We start from the raw sequence: 16336 nt of genomic DNA on the forward strand, positions 1-16336 counted from the left end.
CCTCTGGTGACCCCGTAGTGCCGGTGGCGGGAGATGTGTAGTCCGGTCATCACAGATATTTTCTTGCCCTGAGAAACACTTAAACGAACAGCAACTGTTCCTCTACAAAAAGTCTAACGCTTCGTGTATGAGTGGATCGTTTGGTGTCAGTATGAGAGACTGTTCACACCGTGGGACTGGGATTCTTCGCCATAATCTTTGACCACTGACCAAGGAACCGCCCTGACTATACTGACAGAGTCAGACACCCACCATGGAACTCAGGACTCAGAAAATTCTAACTAACATCGGTTTCGGCATCTGGTTTTTCATCGCCGGTGTGGAATATGGTGAGATCTGTATATCATCATCATCTGTATAAACATTACATGATGACTGAACTGCTGACTTTTGTTACTTAATTCCCAGGGGTCTTCTTTCTCACAGTGTGATATATCTGCTAACGTTATGTTAAGTATGATAATCAGATAACTTGATATATGATGGGAATCAATGAATTTTGTATCATTACTCAATATTTTCTTGTAACAAAGCTATTTGTTGAAACCTTTTATCTACGTTCTGTTGACCTTTGTACTCACTTGATAGTGATCATAACCTTAAATCAACTTCACCATTACCGTTTCACCATATTCCCCTGTGTTATACTTGGTCTAAAGTCCAATTACTACTGTAACTGGTGCTAGGGTCAAATGTACTGGCAAATGTGAAAAAAACTTAAGTCATCTCATTAGAGAACCTTATTAAAAAGGCCTCCAAAAGAAGACCAAAAGTAGCAATGAATAATGAGGGCCTGCATGCCCTTTTTCGTTAACCGTTATGGGCTATTTTAATTTACCGTTAATCGTTGCCGGCCTGCTCTAATTCAACGTTAAGCGTTATCAGAATATTCATCGTGAAGCGTTATTGGTCGTTTTAATTCAACGTAAAACGTTATTTGTCATCCTAAATTCAGCTTTATCGTTAATGAATAATTCTTCGTTACACCTAATTTTGCCTTTCAAATTGCAGGAAAATGCGTCATTGAAGGTTTAAAAATACAAAATTTCCCGGGGGAGAATCCCCCCAGACCCCCCTACATTGCTGGCGCCTTTGGCGCTCGACTCGCGCTTCTGCGCTCGGTCCCCTTCCGCTCTAGCCAGCACCAGTTTAACCGGAAGTTTGCGGAGCGTTATAGAATTTTTTAACGAATCCGTCAACCTTGACAAAATTAACAAAAAATATGAAAACATCAGAAGGACGAACAAACACTCTGAACACCATGATTGCTCTCAAAATCCATCGATATAACTGGGCGAACGGAAAAAAGGCAAGCTGGGTAGAGCCTTGGCCGACGTCGACTCGGTCCCCTTTATTTGTGGACGCATTAGGGGACCAGGGCAGGTGGGAAACACATACCTTTAATGCGTTCTTCATTACATGTAAGGTATACGTAATTTTGTCAGTGGTCACCTTTTCTCACAAAGCGAGATACCAAATCCAGTGCAGCTCGAAAAAACGCCTGTCAATTTACCGTTAAGCGTTGCCGACCGTCCTGAATTTACCGTTAAGCGTTGTCGGCCCTGCTGAATTTACCGTTAACCGTTGCCAGGACCCTCCCATGCAGACCCTCAATAATAAATGAATATAGTCATAGCATGTAATGTTCCTTTTGTCTTTCAACCTTGCGTTGATTATCCACACAGCTGTCATCCTGCCCACTGCCTGGCTGTATGTGGAGTCCCTCGGAGGAGACAAGTTTTTCTTCGGGATGGTGTTCTCGTCTTTCAGCGTAGCCAGTCTGGTCTTCGGAATCGTCTTCGGAATCTGGGCTGACCGGGTTGGGAAGACCAAATGGATCGTCATCTTTGCTAATGTTTGGGGGATAGCAGGTAGGAAAACTACACATTTGCTGGTCAGGTGCTTGTGGTGTTCAGGCACATTTGGTTCTTTTTGATAATTCAGAATTAAAAAAAAAATTGATCTTCAAAAATGACCTGGGTCTTTTTTATCCTTTAAAGGAAGGATACATTGTACAATGCACAAATAATTTTTTTTTTTCCGTGATGATTGTTGAATTTAGTAGTATAGGTTTGAGAGGAAACAGGTGCAATTTTTAAACTATATGTTGCATCAATTTCTTCTCCAATCTACAATGTATAGCATAATTTACTCCTCAGTCCTCATGTTGCAAATTATTCTGAAAAAGGTTGTTAGTCAGTTTATACACTATATCAATCCTTTTCTAATGTCACTTCCAACATGTAAACCCCTTCCCAGGAAGTGCGTTGTATTCTGTGGGGATGTCCAAGTACCTAATCCTGGGTGCCCGCCTGCTGTCAGGGGCAGGGGCAGGAGTAGGGTCAGCCATCATGGCTCATCTAACTCACACCACAACCAATGAGGAAAGGACCAGGACATTCTCTTTCTTCATCGCTACACGCTTTATCGGTGTCATGGTTGGTAAGTCAGGAATGGTTATTAAATTCATTATTAGTTTATGGCATTCAAACATTCCAGTTGGTGTGTAATGCCGAAGGGCTGTTATACCGACTATACCGTGTCACATACATGCAATACAGATACAGATACAGAAAAATGCTGTTGTCTCAGTACTTTCCTCTTGTAATTTGAATCAATATATTGTTTACTGTGCTGTAAACAAGAAATCTATACACACACTTTGAATATTAAGAGTAAAGCTAATAGTGATACTAGTAATATCTTGCTTTTAGTTAAGGATGAATGAAAATGTATTTTTTGTTTTAAATTTCATTATTTTTGTATTTGACTCAGGGCCAGGATTCAACTTTGTTTTGAGGCTGTGTGATTTCTACATTGGTCCATTCAAAATTGATGCATACACAGCACCAGGGGTAAGTCTTTGTCAGGCATATGTTGCTGCTATCAATGTAAGATACAGTTTGAGTGTAAATGTATAGAAAATCTGTCCTTTTTGTGACTATGAAAGGTTAGCAATGTGGTATTCAAATAACATAATTCTGATGTTCAAATTAAAATATTATGAGAGGAAACTCTCAACATTTTATGGTATAAGTTGTACATTTTGATGAATAATGAATGAAGGAAAAATTTGATTAATGTTTGATATTCTTTCAGGTCTTCATGGCTGCCCTGACCATTTTACTGGAGATATACATGGTGTTTTTTGTCTATGACCTCCCCTACATTGATGCTGAACCAAACAGTGACTTTCCCCCCACTTCTGAGACAGTTAACAAGGGAAAAGAAAATATACAAAGCTCTACAACAGTACCCTCTAATAACTTGACAGAGAATATGACAGTTTCTCAGGGAACTGCACAAGTTGAGAGTAATCCAAGTAGTGTAAACAGTTACAACCAACAGTCATATGAGTCCTTCCACACGTGTCGCTCTAACATGCAATCTATGACTGTTGAAAGTTCAGAATTTTATAAGACAGCCAGTTTTGAAAATGTACTCAATGGGGAGGTGGAAGGGCATACGATTGGTTGTTCATCACAACCAAATGGAGCTGTGAACAGTGAGCATCAGGATCATATATCAGAGGCAGAGGATGGTATTACAGTGAACGCCAGTGATGGAGCAATACTAGAAAAGGTTAGTTCAGCGTGATCAACTACAAAGTAACCCTGCAAAATTAAAGCCCAGCATAAAAAAATACTTTGACCAGGTACAAAAATGTATGTTTCAGTTTTTCAGTAAATTTGTTTCAAACTTGTGATGTGGAAATGTATAAGTGTTCTGATTTTATCTTGTACCTGAAGGAAAAGTTATCAGAATGTAGCCTTTCATTTACATTTAGGTGATGTAGTTATCATTTATGTCATTGTTCATGCTGGAAGCTTCTATTTGACCAATGGCGATTGTGTTACCTAATGATTGTTGCAAACTAATTATTCCTGAATGTGCCTTTTCCTCATGCCCAAATCCAGACATCGAATCAGTCAGGTCCTGTTACCCAGGAGACAGACAAACCCTCCTTCTTTACTTTATTAGCAGGTAAGGTGTTTATACTGATCTAATTATTAACTTCTGTCTGTCACTTGTGTTGTTGTTATTTGGTTTTATCTGGTGACCTAATTTAGATAATAGGCTCTAGAGCTTGTTTGCAAGTTGTATCTGTACAGAAAGAAAATGTGAACGTTACAGATGACAGGTAATGTAGTATTAGGGATAGTCCAATCACTGTACCAATTCAGATGAGTGCAAGTGATGCAGGTTTTTATACCACAACGTCTTTTTCAGATGTATTGAGAGAAGAGACAGTTGTTCTGTTGGCTGTTATTTTCTGCATTATTTTCAACCAGGTCACAGTTGAGGTTAGTATTCTACTGATTTCTATTTTATTAGATCTTGGTGAAACATCTAGTAATTAAAAACTATTAATTTTGTGTCTGTAAGATTGAATATTTACATTAAAGAGTTCAGATAAGTGATATTCATGCTTTATTATATCATGTCTTCAAGTTGGAACAATATGTTTGACCTCCTGTGAAGGGTCAAGTTAACAGAATTTTTCTGTGCTTTCAGACGATTGCAACACCATTATCGCAGGAAGTGTTTAGATGGGGAGAGAAAGAAAACAGCATTTTTTACATGTGTGCTGCTGCAGAGGTAAGTTTGGATGCAATGATCAGAAAGGTCCATGTCAGGGCTCTAGCCTGCTTGAAATTATTTTCTGTCAGCTCAGGATCATGTTCAGACCTGGGGGGAGACCTACTCACAATCAAGGGGAATCTGGGGACAAATTTTGGAATTTCAATTTAAAATGCACTTTTCCACATTTTGAAACAAATCATAGGGCTGAGAGAACATGTACATGTAGTTGTTGGTCCTTTGGGTGTTTTTATATTTTAACCCAAGATTTTTGTCAATTTTGTCCATCAGAGTTGATGGATTGGCTTAAAATAGTGAGGAAAAATGGGTGCTGGTTAGATCCCTGGTCTACATTGTTAGAGGAATGACAGATGTTGGTGTATTTGTAACTGTTGTTGCCAATAGCTCTTCTCATCATATTATGTATTTATTGTGTTTACAGATGCTTGCCTGCTATGTGGGCATTGGATGTATTAGCAAGAAGTTCCAGGACCGTACCATTATCTTCGGGGGTCTGACACTGTCATGCCTGTCTCTGGCATGGCTTGTAGTTTTCATCAAAGATAACACCTGTAAGTTACAATATCCTAATGTTACAGGTACATTTGTACCTGCGAATTTTACCCAGAAATAGAGTCTGACACAATGTTACATACTCTGAGTGTTTAGTAATATGTTCATCCTTCATGACCATATGGATTTCACAGTGAAGGCAACTTTTTTTGGCCAAACTTTTTTTTATTCGCACGCTCGCATCGGTTTTGAGGTTCCCAGAGAATGTCATCCATATTATATAATAAAATCACTATAGCCTAATCCTCTGTAATGAAAATATTCATTTGCATCTTTTAGATTAATTTAGATCATGTTGATAGTAACAATTTATTGTTACAGACAACCCCAGCCTACTGCCATACTTCATAGTTGGAGCAGCCCTACAGCTGATGAGTTTTGCTCCCATCATGATTGCTTCAACATCCCTCTTTTCTAAGGTCACTGATAGAAGAATTCAAGGTTAGTCTTCTACAATCTCAAAGAAAAGAAACACATTCCTATCATTGGTTAAGGAGCTGTCACATTCATTGCAGACTATTGTATGAGTTTGACGTCATAGAATTTTCAATTCAAGCAGGCTGTGATAGAGCCAACTGCTGACACGGATCTAAGACAGCCTCTTCTGTGTCAAGACAGATGAATTTAGTTTGACATATGATGCACACCTCTTCCAAGAATGTCCTCAGTTTGCAATTGCACAATGAATTAATGTGACAAGGTCCTTTTGTGTTACTGGTAGTGAGAAAAGCATCCAGTGACATGTTCTTAGTGCAGGGAGCAGAACAGTCTAGCAGGGAGCAAAATTTTTTCTCTTCTAGGTTTTCTCTTCTCTAATTTTTTCTCTTCTAGGTTTTCTCTTCCAGGTTTTCTATTCTAATTTTTTCTCTTCTAGGTTTATCCCATGGAATACGTCGTGCTGTTTCCTCTGTAGCCTGCATCATAGGTCCACTCTGGGCAGGTGCCACACTTCACATGCTGAATGTGCTTTTGGGAGTGATGGTCGCTATGCAGGGGCTAGTCATGGTGAGTTACATGTACATCATCTGCCGATAATGTCCTCTTTTCTCCTTCACACACATTCAAATGTGTTACCCTGCTTTTTTTCCCAATATAACCTCATAATCATTATCATGATGGAGGTCCTACGAAAAATGATGATGATGAGTGCAGCTAGAAACACTTGGAGCTGAGTCCAAATTTAGATGTACATAATGTATATGCCGCTATGTAAGTGTAATTACAGGAAGAAGTTCAGCTATATATACAGACAGATAGCTTAACTGTAATCCTCCAACATGTCGGCAGAACATAATGTGCTTGAGCAAAACATGATTTTTTAGTTCGTTGGATGTGTGTTAAACAGTGTGCCATTTTGCCTCTTGCAACTATAGATGGGATGTCATCCTTAAATACGCAAATATGATCTTAAACAGTCTGTTCTGCTAAAGTGCCATGCACAATACATTGCAGGTTTTGTGCAGGTACAGTACTTTTAGTACATTCTTCATGCTACAATCTCCCATCCCCTCTAGATTCTGGCTCTTCTGTCGTTTCGACGTTTGAAAGATCCACACCATCAGCAGGACAGTGTTCCTTCCCTCATGGTGAACACAGAGGCTGATGAACAAACACCTCTACTGAAGGATGCACAACCAGCTCAGGAAAGAGTCTAACAACCTACGTATACAATTTATGTAGACAAGATATCAGAATGACTTTATTTATATTACATGTATTCTGCACTGTGTCTAGACATGCAGTAGCTGTTGATATATGTGTGAAAAGGCATATACATGTATTGTATATTTTGTAATTGTTGCACAGCACTGGATCCCCCTTTGGCAATTTTAGTAGAACAAAATGTGACATGCAATACAGTAGATGTGACATTCTGATTGCAATATATATAGGCGGAGCCTGCAAATAAAGTATAAACTATGATATATATTTTTACCTATCTATGCAAATTGAAATTAAATATTACATCATTGTACTGTATATATCTTGAAGAAGGAAGAATTTTACTTACTAGTATTGTTTACCCAATAGTAATACAAACATGTACAATGTACAATCATCACAGCTCCATTTTTTGTTTCGCATGTGGTACATAGATAAGGTACCATGATAAACTTGCCATTGTGCGTTGCATTTCTGTGATATAAATATGACACTGGTACCTTGTGTGTGTGGTGTGTGGGAAAGGTACATGTAATGGAAAAGCTTCACTAAAAGTATTATGGAGATCATAGAAAATATTTTGATAAAAGGAAGCCATACTATTGAATAACAAAATGTTTTTAAAATGCCAACTCTAAAAATACACATCAATATTTCAATCACCTTTATCATCTTTCTGTGTATGTTACCCAAACAGCATTTTTGTATATGTGATCAGACAGTATACTAATTTGCTAAGATGATTATTGGATGTAGTGACCAAAGAGGATTATGTCTGCGGGAAATAGTTAAGTCTGTGTGAAGGTTGACAATCTTTAGAGATGAGCTATAATGCAGCTTACCGTGAATTCTAATCTGATGAATCCTCATAAGAAGTATCCTTCTATGAGATTTAAAAAAAAAATCTATATTTTCATATTGATAATGTGAGAGTTGACCATTAACGTCACATATATCTTGCATGTTGCAATGACATACAGTTACTAGTCTAAGACAGAGTCATTTTAGTTAATGGAAATTGACTGAGTCACTCAATCTATCAAGCTCACTTGGAACTGTTCCACTCAACCCGGAAAAAAATTGTTATAGTCCATGACTCCAAACCTTATTTCATATCACGTAATTCTATAAACAGGTATTAATATAAATGATGTTTCATTATTTACAGACAACGATACAAATTACATTTTTGTCCTTCATTAACAATAAGGCTGACAATGGTGAACAATGTACAGTTTTGATAAACATTACAAGTATGCTCAATTCCAGATTACTTCAAACTTCTTTTGTAACAACTGCTCAACTGCAAACTATATTGGCTGATACAGTGAGGCCCTTCTCTGCTTTTGTAAGAGGTATTTCGAACATCAAATAAACAAACATACATACATACAATTGTATCTGATAGAACACATGGACAGCAATTTGTACTTACTAATTGTAAACTAAACTAATTGTGAACTCAACATGTAGTAAGTACGATGGAATTACTGGTACATATGATTTTCATGAATGACCAAAATATTAAAGAGAATAACTTTGATTTCCTTCTGTTAGAATTATGACAAATATATAACATCACATCACAATCATAAAACAGTACATGTATATAACGTTACATCTATCACAATATTCATAAATTCCGTATTTGTGTGACAGGTGACCTTTGTTCAACTAGCTTAAACCCAAAATATATTTTCTCTGAGAGGTGCTGGTTACCATAAACGTTTTTGTACTGATACAGCACAAAGGGAGGTGCTAGAAGATACCGGACGGTGTAGTGGATACCACCCGACCGGTGTATTTAAATGGGGAGTGGCAATAGCCTCTACCAGGCTTCGGGAAGCGGTTGGAAAGAGTAGAAATTGGCAAAATAGACAGATAACATGCCAGGAGACTTTGTCCGTTAGAGAGTACAGTTCGGGAGTGGCAAACTGTACTCTTTCGCGGACCAACTCCCCCGGCACGTTTTCTGTCTATTTGGCCAACTTCTACTCTTTCCAGCCGTTTCCCGAAGCCTGGTAGAGGCTAGAGTGGCACGGTAAAGTCCAGGGCCTCCCAGGGGAGGGAGACCTACGGCATGGGGGTGGTTCTGAAGTAATCCTTCCCCGAGGGTAGCGTTTTGACCGTCACGCCCTGCGGGAACAGCTGGTCCTCGTACGCCCGGGGTACGGACACGTCTATCATACAGTCTTCCCCGTACTGTAGGACAAAATCGCACAGTTAACAAGTTGAGTTCAACTAGAAAGGTAACATTTGCAAGGCAAATACATAATGTTTACCTTCGCATATGATCTGCTCTGTTAATCTTTTCTCAAACACATTCATGAATATATTGTCAGACAGAAGTCTAAATCCCTCCTGCTATAAAATTGCAACATTATGTAACCCAACACTAGTTACCATGGTAACAGACACGATCATTTATCGATCATGAGCGGACAAAGTCGTTTTGAGTTTTAGTTTTTATCTAAGTGAAAGATAAACGCTGAAATATCTCCTACAGACATTAGGGCAATATTGTTTTTCATCTTGATAACGTGATATTTTGACACAAGTAACGTCTAGTCAGAGGTTTGCTCTTTTTTCTTCGGATAGAATATTCAGGACTGCATGCAATTGCAAATAATTTTGGAGACGCCTCAGGGGCAAAGGCACTTAAAACCAGGTCAAAGATAATGAGCATACTAACCTTCCAGTCTACTGGGGTGGAGACTTTCTTGAGATCTGTCAGCTGAAGAGAATCAACAACTCTGAGGATTTCCCTGAAATACAAGGTCTAAAATATGAGAATGTTTATATAGAGATCTAATCACATACCATTTAACCTACACACAAGTTAAGAAAACCAACTTACAATATCAAAGAACACTTGTGGATATAATGACTATAGTCTGTAGTAGTATGAAATCTGGTGGAAAGACATTGCTTTTGCCATCCTTGTGCGAAAAGATGTATTCTCCATTTCTTAATTAATTATAAGGTTTCTTATAGGATGTGACTGATTGAACTGTTGATTGAAGTCGACTGGTGACAGAGTCTGTGAAAAGTGAAAACCGCTTACGAAAAGTTTCTTCCGCTGAGAGCTGGATATAAGATTGACATTTTCATCTTCTTGTCAGGACCGATGACAAAGAGCTGTTGGGAACAACAGACCAGTAACTGTCTTAATTAGTGCAAGTCCTTGGTCAGTTTCATCTAGCTAAATTTCAAACAAATTTCTGTGCAGTTAGTAGAAATTCTTCAATCAGTGACTGTATTTAAAGGTAAAAACACGTACCTCCAAATTTTCGATCCACACAAGTCTCGACCTTGAGAAAGGTGTACAGTCGACACCGAAAATTTGGAGGTAAGTGTTTTTACCTTTAAATACAGTCACTGATTGAAGAATTTCTACTAACTGTTAATTCTACGTGACTGATGAACCTCTTCAACGACATTTCTGTGCCTTTTAATTAATCTAATGACTAGACAGAAGACGAAGCAGAAGCTAAGACCAAAAGAGGTTAAAAACCAACGTTGTATTCAACCTCCTTGCTAAGACTAAAGCATTTATTGTAGATCCTAGTGCCGATACAAAGAGTAGGTACTACACCGATTAAATAGCCTGTATAGAAGGGGACTGAATAATAGCAAATCCTTTAAAACCACAGATGCATGCAATCACATATGATTGCATTCGTGGATTAGAAGGATTTGTGAAGATTTGAAATCTGGTACACTGACCGCCCGACAGGTCATCGGCATCCCCTTGTCGTCCTTAAACTCGGGGTCCAACATCCCCAGTCCAACAGCCAGCTCCCGCTTTTCGTCGGAGATGATTGGGAAAGGCATCGGCCCTTGCAAGCCGGTGTATGTCAATATATCCTGAAAGTCACTTAGAAACATCAGCATTTCATGGAGAGGTAAGTCATTACACTATTCTCCCCTCAATTCCGATCCTGTGAGATCTGCAGTATTTAGATAACTACGGACGCACAAGCAAAGTAACAACACGCCCCAAAATAATACCTATTTAGTATCTCCCTACATACAGACGCCAATCGCATTACTAAGCTCGTCGGCAGAAGGCACTGTGCGTGCGTAAAATCGGATTTTTCACGGTTTTCTTGGATGGTTTAGCCACCAAAATTTTCCCCCTTGCAGGCAATATCTTTTCCGACCCAGATTTGAAAACTATAGACGGGATGTCATAATTATCAATGCGCGAAAAAACTTGAAATCAGGCGTTCTGCTAAAGTGCTATGCACGAAAACATAGTAGGCTTAGCCGACGTGCCGTATTACTACATTGTGACTTACGGGAATCCAGGCCTCGTGGTCCCGTACACTGCTACACGAGAGGCCGATGATCTTGATGCCCCTCTTCCTGAACTCAGGCATGAGCTGAGCCGCCCTTCCCAGTTCAGATGTACATACCGGGGTGAAGTCACCCGGATGAGAAAACAAGATCCCCCATCTGTACACGCAGGAAACAGTACTTATCATAAATCCTGGCACCACAGCATGAAAAACATGTGAAAATCTATAAAAATCATACTTATGAGTTCTATAAATGGTAACAATAATTTGTAAGAAACTTAAGCCATACAGATTAGGTTTCAGTCTATACGATTTTTGAACGGCTCTATTTGTGTCACATAGTGTGCACCTGGTCATACTTGTATCAGTATTAATCACTTAAAGATTATATATTTTTAGCATGTATGGTATACAGGCTGTTATACATACATCAGCAAAGAGATTGGCTTCCGGCCAAAGTAGCAATTGGTAAAACAACACTTTCAATTTGTTCATTTCAAGTTAATGGGAATGTATCGTGTTGCTTTATATAATACTTCAGCTTTGGCAGTCAGAAAAAAAACAGGTTTCGAACGTAAATATACAACCTTCAGCAACAGATTTGGTGAGAAACATGTACAGCAACGAAAATAATAATTAACAGTCTCCAGTTTAATTACGGACTTCCAGTTTAATTCCAGACTAATTCCTATATCTCAGCAACCCTACATCCAGATGGGTTAATATCGTAAACTGTAGGTAAATATGTTGTAAGAAGAGATTAAGCTGCAATACTTCAGAATTCTGTACAGTTCCAGAATTATGCTATTATAAGTTCTGGGGTCCTCGATAGCTGCTACATATTTCTTACATCATTTTCAACTGTAGTTTATGATATTAGCCCATCTAGGTGTAAGGTTGCAGAGATATGGGAATTAGTCTAGATATTAAACTGGAATGTCGAAATTAAATTGGAGGCTGTTGTATGCTCTTGTAGTTCGATTATTTTGTCGAACACAAAAAAAAAAAAACTTTTGTCTTGTTTTTCAAATCTATATATGTGTTCGACGTTCCGACGTGCTCAATCTTCCTCTTAGCTTGAAGCTAATTCCCCCTCTCCGCTAAGACGCGCCGTGCTCTAGGAATTCGAAGAAAATAATCGACGTGACACTTGAACACGCGTGGGCGTTTCGAATTGAGAAGTTAATTGGTCCGGGTGATGCATTAGAAGTATGAATACAAATATAGCATCAGTGTAGGGAAGAAATATGAATACTTTTGTATATGTTTAACGAAGACTCGAAAAATTGAACATCTGGATTCTTTTTAAAAGGCATTTGGAAATAAACTGTATATTCACAGTTAGTTACCACAATATTATCTATATCTTTGTATATAATGGCAAGAACACGAATTTTTGTTCGCATAAAAGTCCTTGCCGCTAGCTAAACTAGGCAGGAAACTTAATGAAACTTACGAGTTTCCCAGCCAATCATAAAAGTCGATCTCCCCTTCTGTTGTCATGGCCCTGAAGTTTGGAAAGATGTCACCGATATTCGGCATTCTAAGGCTGGAAAAGGACAAATGTTACAAATCTGTTATACATAGAGTTATAACGTAGTACAGGGGATAAGAATAATCAGCATAGTCTAGGCGCTAGGTAGTTTCAAAACAGTGTATTAATATTCAATGTACGCGAGCATATGACGTCAATATCGTCAGCGGTGAAGAAAGAACAGAATATTAGTTATTTTCTAGCGACAAAGATCAGGATACATTATTCTAATCTCCCCTATTTGTCTTTATCGTAGGTCATGACGTCCATTTTATTTTAAAAGAAATTAGCCGTGAAATAGAAAACATGTGACAGGATCGGAGGCCATAACTTGGATTCCTCATATCTGGCTACTTTAATTGTTGTTTGATAAAAACACGCAAGGTAGCGTGTTATCAATGTCAGAGGTCAACGACCTGCTTGCTGGTACCGGTGTTCCCCTCACAGGGTACCTCGGCCAAAATGCCAATGCCGACGTGGTCCCGTCAGAGGCGGTGTAGCTCGTCCCACAATTGGACACATTATTCGGTCATTATTGCTCTTTAAGTTGCTGCCACGTAAATTTTGGTATTGCATATAAATAAAGAAATATTACCCCGTAATTCATGACCGGATGAAGTCATATTGACATCACATTGCGTTCAGACGCAAATCGTAATCCATGAAAACCGCTTCGAAACTACCTCCCGAAGTGGTTTGGGATCGAGGCGCTTTCAGTGCGATTTGGAGCGTTCAGATGGAGCCACTTGAATCTGACTTCGGCGGAACCTAGATCGAAACCGATTACAGCGGTTTAGTGTGAACGGGGCCTTTGATCCAACATAAGCACCTCATTGAACTAATAAACAGGAGGCCGCAGCAGCTGGTCCTATCGGGGTCAATCAGTGGACCCATTCATGAAGTTTCTGAAGGGTTGCTTAGGAGCCAGAAACAGCTCATCACGAAAACCAACATGGAGTCTGGCAAAAGATTCCAATCCTGTCAAACAATCTACAACAATCGAGATAATTTAGAACGCAAGCAAGAGACTAAAAAATTCAAAATCTCCTGACCGATGACCGATATTGTAAAACGTGCAGCTGATGATGTTTGGTGCATCAGAACTGATGAAGACTTTGGAAGTTATTGTCTCCAGAGTCTGATAGGCCAGGATGAGATTCTCTTGGAATTTCATGGTCAAATGGCAATTTTTGTGCTTTCAAAGAAAGAATTTACCGCACATACGTGCTGACACTCAGATATACAGCATCGAACGTTTTTTTAAGATCATTGCCCTTCGACATCTCAACGTGAGGCTGGAATAGCTATTGTCTTCGGAACAACAGATCATGCATTGACCTGTTAGACTAATCCATTAGTGACACTAAAATGTTTTCATCATAACAAGGATCAGAGAAATGTCGGTAAGTAGAGTAGACCATCATGGCACAACCACTCATTTAACAGAAATTCAGCACCAAGGACAAATACCACTGGGTTTTGCAACGTCATTGTGAACCTTCATTAAATGCGACCTCGCAGCTGAAATGTGCGAGACACTATTTTGTCTAATGATGATTTTGAAGCACATGTTTTAGATATAGCAAGCAATAACAAATTTTTATTTATCTTACACATGTACCTAGTGCTCCATGCGACATGTGGTTTAAAGCACGTATAATAACGACAGTGGATGGTAGTGCAAATTTGTATAGGAACACGGATATTTACTACCCCACTCCACATCACCACGGTTTTCATATTAGTAATAAAAACAAACATTAGGTAGATGTGAAAATTTCAAGTTAAATGCAGCTATAAGCAAGCTTACAATTGTGCAAAATTTTTACTATATACAAAGCATTTCATGAAAATCAGAATATAGATTTTCTTTTGCATTTGCAACTTTATTTTTGTACGCTGTTTCACAGAGTAAAGACCTAACCTAGCTGTCTGCACACTCTTTAAGAAATCAACACGCGTGACTAAGCAAATTCAACACGTGGTTTGTTCGTAAACAGGAAGTTTTGACCAAGAACGTTCAATCAACATTCTAAGAACCTTGCACTACCTGTGTTCACAAGGTAAAGAAATTGCGCGTGGCACATTATCCGATCGGAGCATTATGAGTGGCGATGACACTGTTCTTATTCAAATTTATATGTGTCAGACATAGAATCTGATACACTGCAGACAATGTCTAGGATCATTTTTTTCTCCCTCGAGATTTTTTAAATATCCAACTGTTTTGAATGATAACAAACGTTGTACAGCGGCAGTCTCTTTTGTCTAATAGCCGTATAGCCAGCTAGAATTGCAGTGGTTCTACAGTAGGTAGAAATAAACATATTCTAAACCCTGAAATCCGTACGGGCTACAGTGTATAAGACAGCACGAAATCGTAAATAATACTCGTAGAGCATACATTTGTAACCCCCCTGCTTCCTTATGTTTCCATGGCATGCAATCTCGGCTGGGAACAAATTAACAAAAGGAGTAAAACCGGTCATTTCCTGCCGTGCTATACTTGCACACGGCGTTCATTTCCTCGTACATGGCACCTGGGGGCCAGCCTTCTGCGGTGGGCGGTGGATTTAGAGATGCCGTCCCCTCCAGACTGTTCGCACCTCCCGGTTGGGACGTTGTCGAGCTACCGGGGACACACCAAGTACGTACGGGCGGGCGCCCCCCACAGGATACAGGCTTATGTTTAAGGTACATGTGGCTCTATTTGTTTTAATAATGCAGCAATGGCATAGGTGTATTGCCCTCTATAAACATAGCTCACTATAGATGATTGACAACGTTGTTGTCCGCACTAAAACCCTTGATGAATTCTGTATGAAAACACGATAATTCTCCGATAGTCTTTTGTTGTTAGAAAAACATCAACGGAAGATGTACTCACAACGGCCCGTACTGTTTGAAGAACTTCCGTTGGCTCGATCCTTTGCCTCCATTTTGTGCGGAATGGGACACCACGCGGGAAAAATTCTCCGTCACTTTGACTTCTGGCGTGGTGACGTTTATTTCGGCACAGGACCTCGAAGCGAAGGAACCCATGGCTGGGAAGGATGCAAGTAAAGCACACCTCAACCCCAAAGGGACCGACGTTTGTTTTCTCTCCGTGAATAGGAAATGTAGACAGTGAGTGCACCTGTCTGACGACTCAAGCTAATTGACACCACACTGGGAGTCGGTGCGGTTCGTGCGCTCCCATGGGACTAATAGATACAGTAACCATAGTAACGCATTACATTAGGCCATGTTGATTTGATTATATGGATGACATCCTCCGGGAGCCCCAAAACTGATGCGCGCGTGCGAATAAAAAAAGTTTTGCAAAAAAAAAGTTAGTTTTCATTATGAAATCTACGTGGTCATGAGGGTTGAACAAATGGGACAGAATATGGTTTGGCGAATAATCTAGTTTTCAAGTTCATTTCTTTACGATTTCGTATTTTTTTGTTTGATTTTGGCATTCTACGACATTGGTATAGTTTTTATCTATTCATTTTTTTAACTTACGGTATATTTTTGCTCATTTTGCAACTGTTTTGTACGATTTACAGTATAGTTGAAAACTTTTTTTTTTGAAACAGCCGAAAATCCATGCGCGCGCGGATGTCATCCATATAATCAAATCAACATGGCCTTAGAGTAAAACAAGATGGTGCCTTGTGCAATACGAAGCAAGAGTAGCCTG

At 39.2% G+C, this 16336-nt stretch overlaps 2 protein-coding genes across 2 annotated transcripts; one reads left to right on the forward strand and one right to left on the reverse strand.

Annotated features, from left to right (window-relative positions):
- On the forward strand, nucleotides 1-8776 carry LOC109479991. The gene is made up of 12 exons (XM_019782085.1): nucleotides 1-329; nucleotides 1686-1871; nucleotides 2260-2442; nucleotides 2776-2855; nucleotides 3100-3582; nucleotides 3918-3984; nucleotides 4231-4304; nucleotides 4516-4599; nucleotides 5024-5153; nucleotides 5476-5595; nucleotides 6029-6159; nucleotides 6669-8776. Exons 1-12 carry the CDS (start codon nucleotides 254-256, stop codon nucleotides 6807-6809), a joined length of 1755 nt encoding a protein of 584 aa, XP_019637644.1. The 5' UTR covers nucleotides 1-253; the 3' UTR covers nucleotides 6810-8776.
- An 80-nt stretch (nucleotides 8777-8856) lies between these two features.
- Nucleotides 8857-15873, reverse strand: LOC109479755 (peroxiredoxin-6-like). The gene is made up of 7 exons (XM_019781744.1): nucleotides 15539-15873; nucleotides 12574-12666; nucleotides 11118-11274; nucleotides 10543-10683; nucleotides 9881-9954; nucleotides 9509-9581; nucleotides 8857-9018 (listed from the first exon to the last, which is right to left on the reverse strand). The coding sequence occupies exons 1-7, from the start codon at nucleotides 15691-15693 to the stop codon at nucleotides 8890-8892; spliced, it is 822 nt and encodes a 273-aa protein (XP_019637303.1). The 5' UTR covers nucleotides 15694-15873; the 3' UTR covers nucleotides 8857-8889.
- Between the last annotated feature and the right edge of the window lie 463 nt (nucleotides 15874-16336).

The sequence above is a fragment of the Branchiostoma belcheri genome, unplaced genomic scaffold, assembly GCF_001625305.1.
Source record: "Branchiostoma belcheri isolate BF01 breed outbred unplaced genomic scaffold, Haploidv18h27 scaffold5, whole genome shotgun sequence".
Classification (NCBI taxonomy): Eukaryota; Metazoa; Chordata; class Leptocardii; order Amphioxiformes; family Branchiostomatidae; genus Branchiostoma; species Branchiostoma belcheri.

Bases quoted from the DNA above. Each gene is read 5' to 3' on its own strand.
- LOC109479755 (XM_019781744.1), bottom strand. From the start codon at position 15,693: ATGGGTTCCTTCGCTTCGAGGTCCTGTGCCGAAATAAACGTCACCACG. The intron at 12,667-15,538 runs GTGAGTACATCT...GTCCTTTTCCAG, and splicing joins TTCAAACAGTACGGGCCGTT to CCTTAGAATGCCGAATATCG. The intron at 10,684-11,117 runs GTAAGTCACAAT...AGTGACTTTCAG, and splicing joins ACCACGAGGCCTGGATTCCC to GATATATTGACATACACCGG.
- LOC109479991 (XM_019782085.1), top strand. From the start codon at position 254: ATGGAACTCAGGACTCAGAAAATTCTAACTAACATCGGTTTCGGCATC. The intron at 2,443-2,775 runs GTAAGTCAGGAA...TATTTGACTCAG, and splicing joins CTTTATCGGTGTCATGGTTG to GGCCAGGATTCAACTTTGTT. The intron at 5,596-6,028 runs GTTAGTCTTCTA...TTTCTCTTCTAG, and splicing joins CACTGATAGAAGAATTCAAG to GTTTATCCCATGGAATACGT.